General features: G+C 38.3%; 1 protein-coding gene across 3 annotated transcripts in view; it reads right to left on the minus strand.

Moving 5' to 3' along the window:
- The window catches only part of TRAF3IP1 (TRAF3 interacting protein 1), a 47,352-nt gene that overhangs the window by 18,146 nt on the left and 6,760 nt on the right, over positions 1-22,446 (minus strand). The window contains exons 2-13 of one of the 3 annotated variants that reach the window (XM_044432115.1): positions 22,112-22,180; positions 21,316-21,477; positions 18,755-18,883; positions 18,188-18,658; positions 14,982-15,056; positions 13,663-13,738; positions 7,531-7,635; positions 5,227-5,247; positions 4,791-4,884; positions 2,072-2,155; positions 1,467-1,584; positions 850-886 (exon numbers count right to left, since the gene is read on the minus strand). In XM_044432115.1, the coding sequence (XP_044288050.1) occupies positions 850-886; positions 1,467-1,584; positions 2,072-2,155; positions 4,791-4,884; positions 5,227-5,247; positions 7,531-7,635; positions 13,663-13,738; positions 14,982-15,056; positions 18,188-18,658; positions 18,755-18,883; positions 21,316-21,477; positions 22,112-22,180 (1,441 nt within the window). The remainder of the gene's footprint in view (positions 1-849; positions 887-1,466; positions 1,585-2,071; positions 2,156-4,790; positions 4,885-5,226; positions 5,248-7,530; positions 7,636-13,662; positions 13,739-14,981; positions 15,057-18,187; positions 18,659-18,754; positions 18,884-21,315; positions 21,478-22,111; positions 22,181-22,446) is intronic. The other 2 variants (XM_044432114.1, XM_044432113.1) reach the window with 2 other exon arrangements.

The raw sequence follows: 22,446 nt of genomic DNA on the forward strand, positions 1-22,446 counted from the left end.
ATCCTAAGCAGACACAGTGATTCATGTTGGGTTTGTTAAAACAATTTTTTTCTGAATTTCAGAAAAATATTCTTTCTGTAATCCGTAAGATGTCCTTATACTGTTGAATCCGTATGATGTCGTTATACTGCTGAAGATAATGAATGGTGAGGCAACAATGACCAGTATAACATTCTTGAGAACACTGCATCCATTTAAGTCCCACCTATAAGGTCAATGTCAAAATCGAAGGATTGGGCCAACTTTCAGGGGTGAAATTCATTACGGCATGAGTACAAGGCAAATTCATGCAACAGCTCTTTCCCTTCCCTTTCTCCTCACTGCAGCCCTCTGCGTCCCAGTCCCCAAAGGCTCACTACAGGGTTGTAGTGACTTACATAACACTGTGAACTATGTCTTCCAGAACTGAGGTGCAAAAAGGAGAAACATCAAAGGTTCCTCTGCCTGATATCATAAATTTCCCAGTCCCACTACTGCCCGGGAGTGGAGAATGTTCTGTGGCTTCCCTGACACCCTGGAAAGGCTTTTTGGGATGGGGGATACATCTGCTTGCACAGTGCTGGGTATCGTCTACCCGGCTGGAGATGGAACAAACAGGATAAGAAGGGCTAGTCCACCTTCAGAATCTTCTAGGCCAAAGCAAGCAGGTGATAAGAGAGCAGAACTGCATCAAGCAGCATCATAATGAATTCAGAAAGGAGGCCAGTAAAATAAGAATGTGGATAGTGGCAGCAGGAAAAAACAAGAGTGGAATAGAAGGGATATGTCTCTAAGCAATGATAAAGATTTTGCTTTCTGAAATTACTGGTACGCAGTAAGCTGAGAAAAAAAATCAAACCAAACACTTACCATGTTTCTCATCTCCTTCCAGCTCCACTGTTGCCTCCTGGTAATAGCAGTTGAAAAGAAGATAGAAAGAAAGTTTACATTAATGCTTGCAAGCTTCTTAATATAAAGAGACAATACTTGGAATGGCACTGAGCTCTTTTTCTCAAAAAAGTGATTAATCCCACCACAACACACATACAAACTGAAAATTAGCAGTTCATCATTCAGCTGTATTTTCCAGCATTGTTGTTTTATCTCTGTAAGTTAAGTTTAAAATTAGTGTCCAACTTGGAGATCACAGTCTCTGCTAAGTTAGGTACCAATGCAAGTGGAGCCTGAAATGTGGCTATCATTCGGATTTACACCAGATCCCTGGGATATATGCCATGGAGGAAAACTTTACATCAGGTATTTCCAGGTATCTGGGTCATATCTTGTTTAGACAAGATTTGAAGAAAGCAGTCTCTAGGTTGCCTTCAATGCTGATTCTCCAGACTTCTATTTCCAAACTGGCTGCCTTCAGTAACAAAGTAAATAAAGCAATCTACAAGAATCGTTGAAGGAAGAAGAAAGAACAAAAATGGACAGCACCACATTAACTTTAGTTCCGTATTTGAATGAGAAAATTGTTAACCCACCATTGCCATTTCTGCCATTTCGGGCAGCTGCACTGTTGCCTCAACAACAAACTGGTCATCCTCATCCTCATTCTCTTTGTCTATAATGACATTTGACACTATTTTGCTGCTGCCATTTCTAGAAGAAAGAAGGTAAAAAGCTAAACTTTGGTAGAATGTTCTGACTGATGAGCATTCCAAGAAGAATTCAGAGCTGTCTCTAACAGAAAAGTGAGCATAAACATTCAGTTATTTAATGATGGAGTATCTTGGGGAGGGCAATTTCCAAAAAAAGCTGACATTCGAGAGAAAACAGAAATGTATGCAATACTTTTTAAAACAAACCTAATTTATTAAGAACATGAGATTGCTGTGCAATCATGCAATTAAGACATTTAATATACACAATATACATATACTAAATGCATTTTCACAAATATTGTGCTGGATCTTGTCTCCTAACTGGATGTATTAGAAAATGCCATATAGATCAGAAAAATAGACTGTCATTTTATTCAACATACATGAAAGTTTTGAAACTGGGCAGTATTTACTGATAACACAACAGAACATTTAGCAATACTAATATTACTAATAATAATAGTAACTCCTAATGTTGTCCTTACTTCTCTAGCAGTGAAACCTCTGTAATTTCTTGGTGTTTTATCCGGGGTGGAGCGGGTCTTGCACTGCTCGGCCGTGGGAGCCTTCTGTGAAGTTAGTTAAAAGTTGTCTCAATTTGCACAAATTAGTTCATGAAGCCATTTAACTGGAATAAATACCAACCCCCCCCTTCATTTCAAACCTTTCTCAATAAAGAATGCATTATTATAACAGAAACCTCTAATTCTTAAGTAATTATAGTTCAGTAATTCCAACCACAAGGGGGGATGATTTAAGTCCAAATAAAAATCCATCCTAATAATTGTTCATTATCTCCATTTATGTTAACACAGGCACAACTTTTACTGAAATCGATAGGATTGAAAAATAGTTAATTTTGACTGAGAAGTAATCTCCTTTTGTTTGCATAACTGATGATTAAGGGATATAGAGAACTAACTCAATTTTCCCTAGAAGTGTAACCTTTAAAACTAGAGTGGTAAGAGTTAAAACCATTTGAAAATTCTAATTTAGCCAAACAGGAGCAGATTCTGATTCACATATTGCAATTAATTTAACATGAGCAACTCAAATCAATATGAGTATTTCTTACAATTATTAAAATTAGGCTCACAACACGTATTTTTCATTGTTCTTCAGGTTATGTTTTTCTTGATCCAGAGTTTGGAATATGCACTTTCTGTATACATAGCTAATGCGCATTCATTTCAATATAGCTGGGGTGTTGAACGTCTTTTAACCTGAGGGCAACTTCCATTTTTGAGAAGCTCTCAGGTGCTACATACTAGTGGTGGGCAGGTGAGAAAGCAAAAGGGGAAGAGCAAAAAATGCCAACATATTTTAGCTTACGGGTACAATCCTCTGCATGTCTAGACAGAAAAAAGCCCTGGAACTTACCACCATGCTGGCTGAAGAATGCTGGGATTTGTATATTTCTGTCTACAGATACATGGGATTCCACCTTAAAGTTCTTACTGACAGTAACTAAGCCTTTGCAGGGCCTTTTTGACATTTTAGAATGGGAAAAAACTATGTCAAAGCAGAGAATCCACCAGATGATTGGCGGCCAGGGAAAAGGTTTCTAGCTATCTGGGGAATCAAGGAGAGCCTGACAAGAACTCCAGAAGGCTGGATTTGCACCTTAGGCCTAAAATTCTTCACCCTACAAGCCATTCTGCATACGTGACAGAACTCTCCTACAAATAGATCTTGAGAGCTTGTTCTGGAGTTCTAGCAGGAGAGCACAGCTATCATAATTCACTGATGAAAGGATGGTACACTCCTCTCTGGGATGCTCTTTCATTGAGTGGGCAGCTTTGGGACAATACACATGGAACACTGAGAGGGGGAAGGGAGACCTGCCTAGCCATCAGACTAGCTGAATTAACTTTGGCAATCAATGAAGTAACAATCTAATAGCAAGATTTTCCTCACATCTGTCTTCTCCACGAAACAGAGAATCTGAATTTCTGTCAGTGTGCACATCTGCACTCCGTACCAGTATTGCTATGTTAGTAAGCATGGGTTTTTGGGCTTGCTTTTTAAAGACAGTGTGGCATCTAAGGAGTAAAACGTGAATATGCTTCTAGTCTGAAATGTATGTCACACACTAAATTTTACAATTTTTATTTCAACTTTGATTCAGTACAAAACATATTACTAAAAAAGCAAGATAATACTTAATTTTTATTTTTATAAATACTTATATTTTTAATTTATATTATAATTATTTTAACTTAGTGATGTAAGCCGCCCCGAGGCTTCGGCGAATGGGGCGGCATAAAAATGTTTTAATAAATAAATAAATAAATATAAATATAAAACAGAAACAACCCTATCCCAGTAAAACAGGGAGAGAAATATGCAGCTCACTAACCACCTTCCCTTGTAATCGTGATTTAAAAGTCAGAACTTTCCAATTATGGTTTAAAAAGTTTGTTTACAAGGTAACCTAAATAATATTAATGAAGGTTGACATTTCTTCACATGCAACTCTAAACTATATTTTATATCAGTCAAGGAATGGATAAGGGAAATGTATTCTAAAGGAAATGAGAGAGGGCCCCTATGACCCAGAAATTAGCTGCCCATTTGTTATCTTACAGCCCTATCAGACTTTTTACTACTCATGGTATGTGAAAAATTCTGTAACTATGGTCAATAGCTAATGGGCTCAGCATGCAACATAAAACCATGGTTTAGAGTTACATGCCCAAAGTGGAATAAGCCTAAGTGGAAGGAACCTTCAGGTTCACATTCTTCCTCTCCATTTTTCTTCTACTGAGTGGTTTGAAGAAAGAGACTTTGCTAGTGTATAGTTTCACTTTGTATCCATCTAAGCCTATCATTACATACAAAACAAAGATCACGGTTTAAATCAAACTCTTGTTTATATGTAACAACAAACCAGGATTACTCTAAGTGAAACTAAACACTAATAAAATCCTTTTTCAAATTGTGCTGGAGGAGAGAAGAGTGGTAGGGAGTATGCCTCGCTTGGGCAATTTTTACTTGCGACATAATGTTAAATCACAATTCAGGGTCGCTTCAGAATCAGGTTATGTGTCTTGAGTCAGTTTAAATATATGGAGCACAATCCAATTAAAGTGAAGGACCTTTGCATATCATTGATTTCAGTGGAAGAATAAAGACTGTTTATATATTCAGCTATAGTAATAACATTAGTATACAAAAACTGATAAAAAGAATATAAAGACAGACCTTGGGGTGACTTGAGATGGAAGTTCATTCGCAATTTCATTGTTCTCAGAAACAAATGCTTTTTCAGGAGCTGCAGGGTTCAGAACATCTCCTTCTATTAAATTTTTAAAAATCTGTTACATCTAATTTTGAAAAAGACATCAATATCAAATGCCTATAACATTCCTTTTCTAATCCTGTTCAGACTATAGACTTCCCCACATAGATTTGGACATGTTGTGAAGTTAAACCAAGTATTGTAAAGGAAATCAGGGCCAAAGCTTCCTCCTTTACTACATATACCTTATTATATTCTAATACAAAATGCAATTAACAATACACTCATGCTAAATCCAGTGACCTGAATAGAAAACAATATATTTTCAAGTTCCATGTTACTGAAGTTAAAATACACTGAAGACATGAGAGTGTATGTTATCTCTAAAATTCATTTTACCTGCATCACTGGAAGATTCATCTGCAATATAAATGCATATGATTATTTTTCAGACAGAGGAGAAATTTAAAAATATATTAGACATTTTGCAGTTTCTATGCAGGATAGAGGCAGGAAATCTCCTTGTTGATTACTGACTCACTCTACTGAAGTTGCTAAAAGATACAAGCCCAGTGAAGGCTCTGAGGTCAGACTAGGTGATGTATGTGTGCTCTATTATAGTGAGGTGGGGAGGGAACATTCAAGCATTCAGCAACAATACATGTTTCTTCCTACCCATGCCAGGGTGCCATGTATTTTGATATGGGAAAAACAGCACACCCCGGTTGAGCTGGACGGATAGTAAGTCATTAATTAGAAGTACTAACTCTTGCCCATATCAGTTTCAATTTCTTCTCTAGAGAAAAACTGTTGAATAGAAAGTCAATACTTTATAACTAAGTTAGTGAAGAAAAAAAAACATCCCAAGCATATTGTGTTTGAAAAGGGAATTGACATAATTATTAGGCAGGGGTTGTGTTTGTGCATGCTGTTGTTTGCTTCCCAACTGGCAAACAGAAGCACCTAAACAAAATAGAGACCTTTTGCCCATGCTTTGTTTATTGTGATTTACAAACCAGGAACAAGCCAGAAACAAGCCAGAGTTCCTGGTTCATACACCATAATTACAGTGATACCTCGGCTCACAAACGCCTCAGTTCACGACCAAATCGGGTCGCGAACAGAAATGTCATAAAAATTTTGCCACAGGTCACGAACTCCGCATCGGGTGACAATCGCGATTGCGCCCGCCTTCCCTGCACAGGTGCGACCATGGTCATGCTGGGGGAGGGGGGCGGAAGATGGTCGCAATCATGCTCGGGGGGGGGAGATGGCCACAATTGCACCCGTCTCCCCTGCAAGAGCGTGGCTGCTATCGTGCCCATCTCCCCCCCCACCCCTGAGCACAATCGTGGCTCTCTCTCTCCCCCCCAGCAGGATCACTTGGGAGGGGGGGGAGACGGCTGCGATCTGTGTTCTTTGTTACTTTACTTCACATTTTTGTGAGTAAAAAAAAAAAGCTACAGAACGGGTTAACCTTATTTACATTGAACCTTATGGGGGAATTTGACTTGGCTCATGACCAATTTGGGTCACGACCAGAGTCCTGGAACAGATTAAGTGTGTGAGCCAAGTTACCACTGTAATCGTGGAAGTTTATATACTGGAAGAATATACTAGCTCATTTGCAGTAAGGAATTCCCCGTATGTGAATATGGGTGGTTTCTTTAAGTTACTCTCTGGAAGGCATGAAAATGAAAGCAATTTTTTTCCACATGAAATATGCAACATTTGAACTGTGAACCCTATGATACAAAGAAAAAATGTTTTAAAAAGCATAAACAAAATTTAATCATATGAGTCAAAATATATCTTCCAAAGAGACTATTCAAGAAGTGGCTACTGTTTTGCTTACCTCTCTGTTTTACTGCAATTTCTGATTTAACTTTTCCAAGTAAAACAGTTGCTGATTTTTCATCTGCAAGTCTAGCTGCAAGGGTATTCGCTCCCATTATTCCAAGCATACATACATACATACTTGTTGAAAGCCATTAGAGGGCTAGTGCTGTGCTAGGTATTACCTTAACTTACTGCGCAACACCAGTGAATACACCTTCCAGCCCTTAAAACTGCCTTTCTCAACCTGGCAGCCTCAACACTGTAAGTACCATCATCTCCAGCCATCTGGAAGATTGTTTTAAATGTTCCCCAAGTTCCCAGGAACCTAAAAACTACAGTGGAATTTCTAGATTCTAGGTGTTTAGAGCTCTCTGTCACACCCTCCCCAATTCCCTACCATTAGATATAGGAGAAAAAATTCATCTGGTGGTACAGGAAAGTAAATTGCAAACTTCCCACCCAGCAGCCAAGCCCCTGTAAAAATTCTTGCATTCTGAAAGTCCCCAGCCATTTATACAAATAAATTTGGCAATACGTGTCACAGAACAACAATAATAATACTTATCAGGTAGGTCAGTATATATCCTATACTGCGGATAAGTGACTAAGTCTGAGTACAACTCACGTAGCAGGTTTCCAACAGATGCAAGATTTATACCAGGGATTTTCTGATTTGTACCTTAGTCTTTCAACAACTACCCGTCACTAGATTTAAGACTTATTACATGGTAAACTGAGGCTACGTGATTGTATAAATACCAACATCTGTTCAGCACTGATTTACTTCTACTACTGCTACATATTAAGAAAAAACCCTAAGCAGTTTACATGAACTTTACTGAAGAGACCCTTGCCTACTCTTACCTGGTTCTTGTGGTGTTATAACTGGCTCCTCTTTCTCTTTTACTATATCAGCTGCTCTTTCAATTGTACCACTAGATAATACACTTTTACTAGTTTCCTTTTGTCCTGACATAAAAGAATTTACAATGAAATGTGTACTGTATACTGTTAATAATCATTTAAACAGGTTCAGAATAATTTAAACAGCAGTTTCTTCATCAAACCTTTCAGCACAATTATCTAGTTGTTTGCTCATGTGGTCTCGTTTATTAAAGCTGTATACTACCACCAAGTATCTGAGCACTTTCACATGGCAGCAATACAAACTTAAGAACCTGTGCAAAACATTGAACCTGTGTAAAATGTATAAAATTTGTATGTATGGAAGGGCCGTACATTTGTTACATTACTTCCCATACTTAACACAATTTCCTTGAATACCAAGGGACTAAGGAATATAAATAAGCAAAGGGCTTAATGCTTATGTTGTTTTCTACAGGAAACCCACTTGATGAAGCTTAATAATTTGCTGAGAAAATAATTGGATGGAGAAGTTTATGTAAACTTCATAACATCAACATAGTTCAAAAAGATTAAGATTTTAATCCGCAATCAATTCTCTTCTCTAATTCAGGAGGTGATAACTGATACTGATGGTTATCCTTTGATTTTAGTTAGAAAACATTGATGACATTATTCAGTTATTAATGCATATGAGCAAAATAATGATTCTCCTGCCATGTTTTCTCATTATTTTAGCAGTCTGCTTGAAATTGTCTGTGATTACTTGAATGTGCATATGGGGATTTTAATGAGGTCTTAGATCCTATAACGGACCAGAGTATACTGCCCCCCTGTGCCAAATACTGGTGAGGCTTTTACACCCATATATGATTAATATATGAATTTGATTTTGAAATTATTTTGAAAATAATAAGGATATGATTGATTCTCATGCTACCAAAGAGAAGGCTAGTAAACCTTTTATATAGGGTCAAATAAGTGCTTGTGCTTCGTATATGAATTTTTGAATTTGCAGTATTATTAAATGAGGAGTTGAAAGCACTTATAACCCAATTTGTAATTTGCAAAGCTCTACCAAGAGTAGTAAACTGTGAAATTCAAGTTGAATAATACTGTTTCACAGCAGGAGAAACTTGCTTTAACTTGGCTATGACAGGCTTACTGAGAGAATGGGAATGTCCCAGTAAGACTTTGGCACATTGTCTTAAACAGTAGAAAGACTGAAACATAGCTGTTACAATTAAAGATGAGAATTATTAGATATACTCCTCCCAAGGAGAAATACAATGGGGGTAGTAGAATATACAGAATACAGATGCATTTCCCCTCCAGTTAATCTTTCTTGTATGCACTTTTCACAAGTACAATTTCTTTCAGCTCCTGTAACAGTGGAAGAAATTGTGAATGCAATTATGTTTTGGAAATTGTATATTTGGAAATCACTTGTTCTGGATGGGCTTCCAAATGAGTGGTCAGAATCCTTTTCTTGATTATTAGTTCTAAACTGCTTTATTTGTATTTCTATATTTTGAACTAAGCTTCATTTCTGCATCATTAAATGAGGCCTATATTACAGTTAATTTCCAAACATGGAAAGGATCATATTTATTGTACTAAGTGCTGACCCATTTCAATATTAATCTTGGTATTAAAATTCTGACTAGAATTTTGGGCAGTAGATTTCAATATGGTATTACAGCACTAGATTGACCAGATCAAACATGCTTTATTAAACACTGACAGGCTGCTAATAAACACTCTTTAAAAGACGACATTTTCAAGAAATGTGAAAGAGATTTGGAAGATTTTTTTAGATTGAACAATACAAATAATATCTCCATAGCAACAACATGAGAAGCTAGTAAAGCATGAAAGGGAATGCAGTTTCAAGGCAATTATCCTTGGTGTTCTTTCTAACAAGATGACAACCATAAGGCCTTAGCATGGTTTCAGGAAAGTATTCTGCTTTTGCACACTGGAAAAGCTCACTGCAATACCTGTTGAACCTTAATGACCTTCTCACCATTTGTCTAGTAGAGTCCATGCAATACAGTCTGGTATCCCTGGTGTGTGCTATTCTACTAGAATGCAGAACAACTGCTTATTGTTTATTTTGTAACCCCACGTGTCCACTCCCACTTTGATGCAGTACAACAATGCTTTCGATAAACTGTCTGGTTATTCAATTAACTGGTCCAAGACTGAGATCATGCCAAATGGAAATATTTTTCATAGTACATTAGCCAATTAGTAATTTCAATGGTCCACTTCATGAATCACTGCCCTGCCGTGGCAAAGGGGCTTGTGTAGCGCAATGAAGCTATGAGCTATGCTGTGCAGGGGCAACCAAGAAGAACAGGTCATAGCAGACAGCTCTGACAAAAGGTGATCCACTGGAGAAGGAAATGGAAACCCACTCCAGTACCCTTGCCATGAAAACCCCAGGGACAGTACCAAAAGGCAAAAAGATATGACGCCAGAAGACGAGCCCCTCAGGTCAGAAGGTGTCCAATGTGCTACTGGGGAAAAGCAGAAGGCTAGTAGTAGTAGTGCCAGATAGAATGAAGTGACTGGGTCAAAGCTGAAGGGACACTCAGTTGCAGATGTATCTGGTGGTGAAAGGAAAGTCAGATGCTATAAAGATCTATACTGCATAGGAACCTTGAACGTAAGATCTATGAATCAAGGTAAGCTGGACGTGGTCAAACATGAGATGACAAGACTGAACATCGACATATTGGGAATCAGCGAACTAAAAAGGACAGGAATGGGTGAATTTAATTCAGATGACCATCAGGTACACTACTGTGGACAAGAATCCCACAGAAGAAATGGAGTAGCCATCACAGTCAAAAAAAGAGCAGGAAAATCAATACTGGGATACAATCTCCAAAATGACAGAATGATCTCAGTTCGAATCCAAGGCAAACCATTCAACATCACAGTAGTCCAAGTCTATGCCCCAACCACTGATGCTGAAGAGGCTGAAGCTGACCAGTTCTATGTAGGCCTACAACACCTTCTAGAAATAACACCAAAAATAATGTCTGTATAATCATGGGGGATTGAAATGCTAAAGTAGGAAGCCAAAAGATAACCGGAATAGCAGGCAATTTTGGCCTTGGAGTACAAAATGAAGCAGGGCAAAGGCTGGTAGAATTTTGTCAAGAAAACACGCTGGTCATAGCAAACACTCTTTTCCAACAACCCAAGAGACGACTGCAACATGGACATTACCAGATGGACAACAGATTGAAATCCGATTGACTATGTGCTCTGTAGGAAAAGATGGAGACGCTCTATACAGTCAGTAAAAACAAGACCAGGAACTGACTGTGGCTCAGATCATGAGCTTCTTGTTGCAAAATTTAGGCTTAAATTGTTAAAAGTAGGGAAGAGCACTAGGCCACTCAGGTATGACCTAAATCATATTCCTTATGAATATAAAGTAGAGGTGACAAAAAGTTTTAAGGAATTAGATCTGATAGACAGAGTACCTGAAGAACTATGGACGGAGGTTCAGAATATTGTACAGGAAGCAGCAACTAAAACCATCCCAAAGAAAAAGAAATGCAAGAAAGCAAAATGGCTGTCTGAGGAGGCTTTACACATAGAAGGAAAGCAAAGGGAGAAAGATACACCCAATTGAATGCAGAATTCCAGAGAATAGCTAGAAGAGATAAGAAGGCCTTCTTAAATGAACAGTGTAAAGAAACAGAGGAAAACAATAGAATGGGAAAGACTAGAGATCTCTTCAAGAAAACTGGAGATATGAAGGGAATGTTTCATGCAAAGATGGGGATGATAAAGGACAAAAATGGCAGAGGCCTAACAAAGGCAGAAGAGATTAAGAAGAGATGGCAAGATTACACAGAAGAACTATACAAGAAAGAGCTTAATGTCTCTGATAACCACAATGGGGTGGTCACTGACCTTGAGCCAGACATCCTGGAATGTGAAGTCAAATGGGCCTTAGGAAGCCTTAACAAAAACAAAGCTAGTGGAGAAGATAGTATTCCAGCTGAGCTATTCAAAATCCTAAAAGATGATGCAGTTAAAGTGCATTATACCAGCAAATTTGGAAAACGCAGCAGTGGCCACAGGATTGGAAAAGATCAGTTTACATTCCAATCCCAAAGAAGGGCAAAGCCAAAGATCGTTTGAACTACCACACCATTGCACTCATTGCACATGCTAGCAAAGTGATGCTCAAAATCCGACAAGCTAGGCTCCAGCAGTATGTGGACCGAGAACTACCAGAAGAACAGGCAGGGTTTTGAAGAGGGAGAGGAACTAGAGATCAAATTGCTAACATACGCTGAATCATGGAGAAAGCTAGGGAGTTCCAGAAAAACATCTACTTCTGATTCATTGACTATGCTAAAGCCTTTGATTGTATGGATCACAACAAATTGTGGCAAGTTCTTAAAGAGATGGGAGTACCAGATCATCTTATTTGTCTCTTGAGAAACCTGTATGCAGGTTAAGAAGCAACAGTGAGAACAGGACATGGAATCACTGATTGGTTCAAAATTGGGAAAGGAATACTACAAGGCTGTATATTGTCTATACAGAGCACATCATGCGAAAGGCCACACTATATGAATCACCAGTTGGAATTAAGATTGCTGGGAGAAATATCAACAACCTCAGATACGCAGATGATACCACTCTAATGGCAGAAATTGAAGAAGAACTAAAGATGCGGGTGAAAGAAGAGAGTGCAAAGGTTGGCTTGAAACTCAATTTAGTTTCTTAAAACTAAGGTCCTGGCATCCAGTCCTATCACTTCCTGGCAAATAGATGGGGAAGAAATGGAGGTGGTGAAAGATTTTATTTTCTTGGGCTCCCCAGATGGTGACTGCAGCCAAGAAATTAAAAGATGCTTGCTTTTTGGGATTTATATGCATACTAAAAAGCAGAAACATCACCCTGCCAACAAAAGTTTGTATAGTCAAGGCTATGATTTTCCCAGTTGCAATGTATGGCTATGAAAGCTGGACCATAAGGAAGGCTGAGTGCTGAAGAATTGAGGCCTCTGAATTGTGGTGCTGGAGAAGATTTCTGAAAGTCCCTTGGACTGCAAGGAGATCAAACCAGTCAGTCTTAGAGGAGATCAACCCTGAGTGCTCTTTAGAAGGCCAGATACTGAAGATGAAACTCAAATACTTTGGCCACCTAATGAGAAGGAAGGACTCACTGGAGAAGAGCCTAATGTTGGGAACAATAGATGGCAAAAGAAGATGGGGATGGCAGAGAATGAGGTGGCTAGATGGAGTCAATGAAGCTGTCAATGTGAGCTTTGGTGGACTTTGGGGGTTGGTGGTGGACAGGAGAGCCTGGAGGAATATTGTCCATGGGGTCACGATGGGTTGGACACGACTTCATGACTAACATAACATAACATAACTTTAATTGTGTCTGAGTTCTACTACTTACTCAGGAATACTCATTCCTAGAGATATATCATAAATATTTAAGATAAATTGGAATAGCTGATAAATGTGGTGTCACTGAACACATACAGTTGAGCATCTTTACAGCAAAAATTGTAGGGTTTATTGGACCCAACAACATCTTGTTAATAAAGGTTGTTTAAATTGACCTACTGTTGGAGGTATAAAAATGCTAATGCTCCTTTTAATTTTATGCTCTGGCATAATATGTGAAACCTTTGTATTAGAACACTCTGTATTTTCTAATTTAAATGTGCTTTAAAGTGATCTAGTTGGTTTTTTCAAAATTAAAGCTTTTCTGTGCCCTTTCGACAGCCAAGTTTGACTTATACTACAGCACTGGAAATGTAAAAGCTCACCTCTCATAATGCAATGAAGTGAAGACTTAATTATATTTTGAGTACTTAAATAGCTGTCATAAGGATGTCACTCTTGCAGTAATGTATCAATGGGGATTTGGTTTGACTTTATACATATAAATTATGTATAATTTATATATTTGGATTTATGCTGTTATTTGGATATTTACCTAACAGTAGAAATTAATTTCAGGGTTTTTCATGATTGTTTTATTTTGGTAAATTCGCAATAAAACAACTATGAAGTGCTCCAAAAGTTGAGTGGGCCCCCCTCCTCCTGGTATATAATGAGAGAAAAGGTTTGTTTTAGTTACCTTCATCACCTAGTTTCGGTCGTTGTCTTGGACCCTTTGTTGAAAGTTGCTTTGATAATCTTGCTGAGTTTTCACTCTTGAAAGAAAGCGATAATTAGAAAATGCTATAGTATATTTGTGTTATCCTCCCTGCCTTAATGAACACTAGTGATGAAGAACAAAAGAGCAGCAAACAATATGGCCAATCTTGTCCATACTGTAATGACAAAGGAATTTTAGGGGAAGCCATTTTAGCTCCTGCTTTTAGAAGAGCAAATAATGTCATGCTTGGCTTAACTAGGAGATGGATAAAGCAGTTGGGACTTGTGGATTCCATAAAGCCCACCTCCCTGCCTCAACTTTGTCCCTGTTCAATAGTGGAAACATTGTGATCCAAAAAGGGATTCAGTGTGACTACTCCCCCTATCAGAAAGGATTAAGATAGGAGAGGGAACTTGTACACAAACATATCCCGTTACCATAAGGAAAGGCAAAAAGATACAGGAGTGACTCCAGAAGGACTAACATATAGTTGGGATGAAGGGGGACAAACCTGTAGCTGTAGCAGTTGTACAGAAATGGCAATTTTGGCAGGTACTAGTTGTCATTAAACAAGTTGCGATTCCCTTTTCTACTCTACTACTAAAGCTACACAGACTCTGTCCTTCTTTGACACTCGTCACTCTAACAAAAGTACAAGTGCCAGCATTTCTCTGGAACACCTATCTGTCCAATCAGCTATATACAAAAACAATAAACAGAAACTGTAACAGTGATCATATTCTGTCTGCACTACAATTGCTATTTGTACAAAGAAGACCAGCATTCGAGAAAAAAATTAAGTTCAATTTTGAAATACCAAAAAAGAGTCCAATTTTCAAAACTAAAATGCTAATATTTAATGAAAAATGCAACAAGCATGAGATTTCATTGAGTAATTACAACTTCCTCATTATACCATCATCTCTGGCTACAGCTTGAGTAAATCAAATTAAGAATCAGGAAGCTATAACGATGGTTTTCTTAACACTTTAAGCAGGCAACATCTCTCCATCTCTCTCTCTGATCACAAGCACTTCATGCTTGGAGTGCCCTTGCAGCCCTCACAGTTGGCACAGAAACAAACATACCAGCTGCTTCTCCAAGGACAGATGAGCAGCCTTGGAAAAGTGGTATAGGGAGTATTCTTGCAGGGTAGGAGACTGGAGCCACCACAAGTATGCACCCTTCATGTTTTTAAATCAAAAGTCATTTTGGCATGCCAATTTTCAATTGTTTGAGGAGGATCACAATGAGAGCTCCCAAACGTTTGGGGGAAAGGCTTATTTTTTATTACTTACTTCTTTATCTGGCTCAGCTTTATCTTTTATAGATCTTTCCACTGATTTTTTAGTTAAAATCTCCTCAGTTCCTGGCTAGGAAAAGAAAAAAAAATGAACACAATATTGTGTTTGTTGTTAGAATTCTCTAGGAAAATTAAATCATAGCAATGGGTCACATTATATTCATGCAATTCTACTTTTAAAGTGTGTATCATGAAACCACTACCATTAACTAAGTTAGTAGGCTTCAGTTTTCTATAGCATAATCCATGCATAATATCCTTTTGTCTTTTTACATTTTTTGGTAGAAATCTCTTGATGACCAACGTTCAGAATACTTTTTCTAACAATAGCCATATTATAGCTAAAATAGCCATATACATGTCTGGATTCATTTCTTTAAATTTGTCTACTCACTCACTGGATTTATACATTAGTTTTGTAAGCCAATATCCTGTTCAATCAAAAGACCAGAGCATAATACAACCACAGTTAAGCAGCATTCATTAGGAACATGTTTCACTTAACCTACTGAAAACAATGGGATTTCATGCTTATTACATCTGTATCTTTCTCTTAAGCATTAAGTAATGTCAGGACTGCATCACTCATTTGTTTATATGACAGGAATGTTATATTAATATCATTAATATGGTCTATCAGAACGGCCACTGCATTTACTCCTCAAGGAGAACACAGCCATTCCCATATATAGAGACAAACATAGTAAGTCAGATGGGGTCTCCCAGGCCATCTAGTCTGACCCCGGCTCCAGCTGGCTCCACTCGTGACATGCTTACCATGTGCATATCCAGCCTATCCCTGAACACCACCTCCCGTGGAAGCCCATTCCATACTCTAGGGGTCCCAACTGTCAGGAACTACCTCCTGGCAGCCAAACTGAACCTTGATTCACTCAGCTTCACTCCATTAGAACGTGTCCTGCCCTCCTACCCAGGAGAAAACAGATCCCAACTCATCCCCGCATGACACCCCCCACCCCACTTACCTGTATGTCACCAAACAGATCCCCTTAGCGTCGCCTCTTCCCCAGGCTGAAAAGACCCAGTTCCCTCAGTCTCCCCTCATACAGCTTCCTCTGCAATCCGGCCACCATCCTTGTGGCCCTACATTACACCAATTCCAACCTGGCTATATTCTTCCTGTAATGTGGAGCCCAGAACTGAACACAATATTCCAGCTGTGGGCACACCAGAGTAGTATAGAGTGGCAGTAATACCTGTCTTGATCCAGAAGCCACACTTCTGGCTATACAACCAAGGGTGGGATTCGCCCTCCTGACCTCCAGTCATCACACTGCTGACTCATGTTTAGTCTTCAGCTGACCAGGACCCCGAGATCCCGTTCACAAATGCTGTTCTCCAGACACTTGCCCAATAACCTGTACTTATGTATGGCACCTATTCCCATGCCCCAAGTGCAAGACTTTGAATTTATCCACATTGAATGCCATCCTATTGTCCCCTGGTCACTTCCAGGGCATGTCCAGATCCTTCTGGATCTGGAGTACCTGCTCCTCAGTTGTGGCCAACACCCCCATTTTTGCATTGTCTGTGAATTTGATCAGCAGACTGGTCACCCCCTCTTCTAGATCATATACATTACATGGATGTATCATGATTATCCCACCCAAATTGGTAAACCAAGTGACTATATATGATAGGTATACTATACAGCCTCAATCAACTGAAACACAACCTTAGATTTTCAGTGATTAGTGTTTATGTTTATTTTGATAATTTACTTGCATCATTGTGAATATAAGACCAACCAGAGTTTTATTTCTTTTTTTCCGCAGTCTGCCTTGCAAGGAACCTATCTGTCCTGGATTAGTAGTAGAGACCAATCTGTGCAGATTTTACATTTTCAAACAGACAGCAACAACTAGGGATGTGCAAGGGATCTGTCTAAGGGTGTGAGTCCAAGTTGCTGGCAAGCGCACCCAGCATTTGCAGAGCACCTGCCACCAATGAGCCTCAGGCTCTATGTAAGTAGTGCTCCCCACTCCTGAACAGCCATTATGCAAATGACTGCAACTGGTGTTGAAGAAAGCTGTACTTATGAGGGCATTGCCAGGAAAGTGGCCTCCCATAGCACTGTCTTTCTCCTGCACCAGGAACAGCTGCTGTGCAAGCAGCTGCAGCTGGTGGGGAAGAAAGGTCTACTTGCAAGGGATTTGCCAGGAAAGCAGTCAGTGCACAAGCAGCTTTCCTCTTCTATGCTAGTTGCTACAGCCATCATGGGATAGTTTCCAGTTGTGAAACTGGAGCTCTCTATGCATTCACAGACTGTTCAGCCCAACTCACTTTGGAAGACTGGGCTCAGCACAAGAGGAAGCCCATGAATACTTGGGAGGACAGATTCTGTCAGGGTTTGTCCCAACCCTAGCAGCCACTGCTGCTTTCCTTTGATGGGATGTCAGACATCTTTGTAACACCTCCTTGATTCAATATGAAAGAGTATTTATAAGGTATTCTACAAATAAAACTATATGACTAGAAAATGGCTAAAATGGATGTAAACAGTTTGACATGATAGAGATTTGCCTATACTTGGTGGGAATATCTGAAAGTGAAAACAATATTGTCTGGATATCATTCATGGTATAAAAGATATTACTGGCAACAAGTTAAAACTAAATCCTAAAATAAATCTTGCTGGGAACAAGCAAATATCAAATTAGGAGAAAACATGTAATATCAGTAGTACGTATGCTATTGGGGCTTGTATGCTGCTGGCAAACTCATGGAAATCAATGCTTACATGTCAATGAAGAAAAATAATTTAGAATATGATTCTGATAAGATGATCAATTATAGACAACTTTGACAAGGAAGAAATAGCTTGACAAAAACTTTTCAGAGTAATTAGTAATCAGTAATTTGGAATAGATCTAATCCTAATTATATAACATTAATGGATAATTTGAATATGTGGTATGATGGGTGCAGAATATAAATTAAAATATTTATACAAAATTAAATAAGACATTAGAAAGACTACAAAAAGTTCAAGTTAGAGAATGTGGTTTTTCTCACTGCAATATGTGGAGATATACCTACACAGCTGACTGCAATTCTTCTACACTAAAAAAAGCCTCATGCAGAAAACCTGAAATATGTGTGTTGCTTATAATCATATTTGCTTGAGATTTAATTACAATTGCCCTCAATCATCAGTTTACACATCAAGGAATTCTTTACCTTTTTATCTTTGTCCTTTCCTTGATCTCGCAACTGCTCCGTATCTTTGCTGCTTCGTTCTCTTCTTTTGTCTTTTTCTCTATCCTTTCCCTTTTCTCTGACCTTATCATGTTCCTTATCCTTGTCCCTATTCTTTTCTTTATCTTTTTCTCTTAATCTGTCTTTTTCTCTTCTTCCCTCCTGTTGTTTCTTTTCCTTGTCTCTTTCTTTATCCCACTCTTTTTCTTCTTCCCCATCTCCTTTTTCTTTGTCTCTAATTTTTTCTGCCTCTTTCCCCTGTTTTGACATTCTGTTCTTGTTTCTCTCTCTCTCATGTTTTTCACCTTCTTTAAAATTGTCTTTATCAACATTTTTATGACGGTTTCCATAATCTTTATGTAGGTCACTTTCTTTTTCTTTTTGCTTGCTCTCTTTCTCAGGTTTTTGGTCTTGATTTGTACGTTTATCTTTTATTTCAGAATCGCCTCTTCCCTAAATTCAAAAATATAAAAAAAGTTTGAAAAACATTATTTGCACTATAAGATGTGAATAATGTTTCAGATGAAAAGACTGTACTATATACATCACCTCTTTATAGAACCTTTGTTCTTCTGTTCTAGATTCTCTGTTCTGGGATTTGGAAGATGAAGGTGTCTGTCCTTTGATATCAGCTTTCTCTCCAGCAAGAACCTTTTGAACAGCTTCATCACTAGATAACTTCAAAGAAAATTCAACTCAATGCATAAAGTTTGGACTCGCAAATTCACATACTGTAATTCACATACAATGCTTTCTTTAAAATAGTCATACAGTCTCAGCTGTAGTGGATAAGAATGTGGGACTGGGACTCAGGAGATCTGGATTCGAATCCCCGCTCAGCCACAGAGCTAACTTTATGACTTTAGGACAGTCACAGACTCCTAGTCCAACCTATCTCATAGGGTTGTTGAGAGGAAGAGGAGAATTATGTAAACCACCTTGAGTTAATAAAAAATAAAATACAGTAACTCTGTTTTTGGATACCAACTTGCTTGAGAGGGAGTACACTGTACTGAACTCAATTAGAGAAACAAGACAGCCTATGATGCGATATAATGTTTCACAGACGTAATTTTCCATAGAAAATTTTCCATTTCTAAAAATTATGTCAGAATATTAATTAGTTACTGAATGAGCAGTTTCAAAGTTGTAAATGACTTTCCTCAGGTGACTGTCTCTAAGATCCATGCTCATACACAGCTCTCTTCCTCTCCCCCTGTCCCCCACCCCTGCCACATACACACACAATACAAATATAGAAAACAAGCTTCTTAAGCTCCCTAAAATTAGTCTTAACGGTCAATTTTGTTCTTAAAATTTAAACAAAATGAGGGAGAATTCTTAAAAGGAAATTTAGTTTCCTAAGAGGAACAATTTTAAATCAAACTTGAAATTTGTGTGATTCTAATATCACACATATTGACAGAGAAATCCTATGGAGAAAAGCCTATGGGCACGGTGGTTGCTCTGCCACAATCAAAGCTCAGCAAGCTTGCAGGGCCAGAGAAAAGTTCTTTTATATTCTTTTGACTTCTCCCCTACTCAGTGACTTTAAAGAGAGTGAAATTATGTAAGCCCTAGGTTCTTTCTAACAATGTTTGCTTACTAAGTACAAGTCAGGTATGTGAACTCAGACCCAGATCCATTTAGAGTACTGGACTTTTTAAAAAATCCATGCTACTGGCCTCTGGCTATATCAAAGACCTCCTTTCATCCTGGCACTTCTTTGCATTCAAACATTATTATGTGCCGTCAAGTCGTTTCTGACTTATAGTAGCCCTACGAAAATGAAAGCCCTCCAAAAATTTCCTGTCCACGACAGCCCTGCTCAGCTATTCTAAGTGTATGGAGTCAATCCATCTTTTAGTTGGTCTTCCTTTTCTTCTGCTTTCAATTTCCCCTAGCATGACTGCCTTCTCCAGTGAGTCTTCTGCCTTCTCATGATGTGCCCAAAGCACAACAAACTCAGTTTCGTCACTGATGCTTCTAGTCAAAGTTCTGGCTGGATTTTATCTATGACCCACTTGTTTGTCTTTCTGTCAGTCCAGGGTATTCACAAAGCTCTCCTTTAGAACTATGTTTTGAATGCATCAATTTTCTCCTTGTCAGCTTTCTTCACTGTCCAGTTTTCTTGGCCTTGGTCTCCAGTGAAATGTCCTTACTCTTGATCTTTTCTAGTTTATTCATTGCCACCTCTCTGAGTCTCTATTTTCTTCAGTTTTCTGCAGCTGCAGAATCAATGACTGATCTGATATGTATGTAAAATACTGATTAACCCTGTTAGGAGACCAGTCAGTCTGACCTTCTGGTGGCATGGCTCTCAGCTTCTCTGACAATCTCAAACATGCTCACCATGTTAAGGTGCACATACAGGAGAGTGTTGCATTCCGATATCCCAAATCATTTTGGTATCCTATGTCTGCTATCCCACCTTGTTATACTTAGGCCCTTGTTGTGACACATATCTCAATGTGGAATTCCAGTCTTCATACTTGTTTCTAACCACTTCTATAAAGGTAAAGACTTGTTTATTTCTCAAGAGATTTCAAAAGTTCTAGTGTTAATTATCTCTTTGTTCTATCTTCCTCATGTTCTCTCTTTTAAAATCTTCTTTATTTAATAAAATGTTATTGCATAGTATTCTGTAAACACCTCAATAGCAACTGAATTATATTATCTGAAGTACCTTAGGTGGGATGAGTATGATAGTAATGAACTAATTGTGCTAACAGGCACAATTGTTAGTTTTAAAACATTTATACAGGTGTTCTATTTATATTTTGAGGTACCCAAGGAAGCCTACATTCTTTGAGCTGTCAAGCAAACGCCAGATTATATTAGGTGAATCACAGACAAACTGCATAGATGTGCAAACAAACATGCCACTAGCCAACTCATGTATATAAATACCTGTCCATGGCAAGGCATGAAGAAATGATACTGAACTCTTACCCTGCAATTTCCACCCAAGCTACCTTTCCCCATTGACTCAGCCTTTACTACTTTCCAGACCTGCCTTTCCACCAGCAGAGATTCCAGACTTCTATATGATTAGAAACACTAGTAATATTATATTCCACAGATTAAAAAAATATCTGTTGAGATTCTACCTTACTGAGACAGCATTTAGCAATTGCTTGGAGCAGTTCATTGGTTCTTTCAGGTTCGTGTCCAGCCACAATACGTGCTGGTTTCACTGCCAAGGATTCCCCGGTCACCATGATGACAACATCAATAGTTTTCTGAAGGAAGTTGATTTTTGCATCTTTATCCTATTAGAGCAACATGTTAAAGTAAGATCTCAGATTATAGCACAAATTGTGCTCTATGTCATATAATCTGTAATAAAGACATATGGATTATGACACAATTGAGACACTACATCAAATCATACTTAAAAGTTTGTGTGGGCATGCACAATATTTCTAAGAACAACAATTCCATGGCTTCAAGACAGTATAGGGGGGCATTTTTGGTTTTTAATATGATGTAAGCTGCCTAATGGGGTGGCATATAAATCGAATGAATGAATGAATGAACAGGATTTTTTTTAGGTATGACCATACAGCGTTGATTCCTCCTCTCACCAACAGCTGGTATGGAAAGAACCATGCTAGCTATTCCTCCAAAGTCAAAAGCACAATCTTGGAAAAGGGATAAAAGAGTCATGCGAGGGGCTGGGAGCGGAGGAAACCAAAGTTGTCAAAACACAATATACTCTGACAACCTTTGAGCCTACTTCCTTCCCTGCTTGAAGTGCTTCAGCCAGAATCAATCATCCATGCAAAGGCAGAGACTGCTACCGACCTGCATAGGATGTCCATAATCATCTGTGTTTAGAGGTTTATGTTAATCTATACTGGACTGTTTCCTTATAAAAATTAAATAATGAAAGTGCATACATACCTTAACATTATCAGAGTTCATCTCTGCTTCTGTATATAATCCTTTCATGAAACCAGTTGATCTAATTACCTTAAAAGAACAACAAAACAACATGTTTGTTAGTGGATTTCTCAAACAATTGCATTTCCATACGGAATCAGATTTATCTCTTTTCAGTGAGAATTTACATGTATACATTCTATTAAATGGATAATGTGTTTATGGAAAAAGTTTGTGCCTTATGTCATCTATAATTTTGCAAAGCTTCCTTTGGTTATATTAGTCTCTGTACAGAAACAATTGCTTTCTTAGTAATTTGATATAATGTATATCATGCCTGGATACACAGTTCAGAT

Source organism: Varanus komodoensis, unplaced genomic scaffold, assembly GCF_004798865.1.
Source record: "Varanus komodoensis strain SLA01 unplaced genomic scaffold, ASM479886v1 scaffold23, whole genome shotgun sequence".
Taxonomy (NCBI): domain Eukaryota; kingdom Metazoa; phylum Chordata; class Lepidosauria; order Squamata; family Varanidae; genus Varanus; species Varanus komodoensis.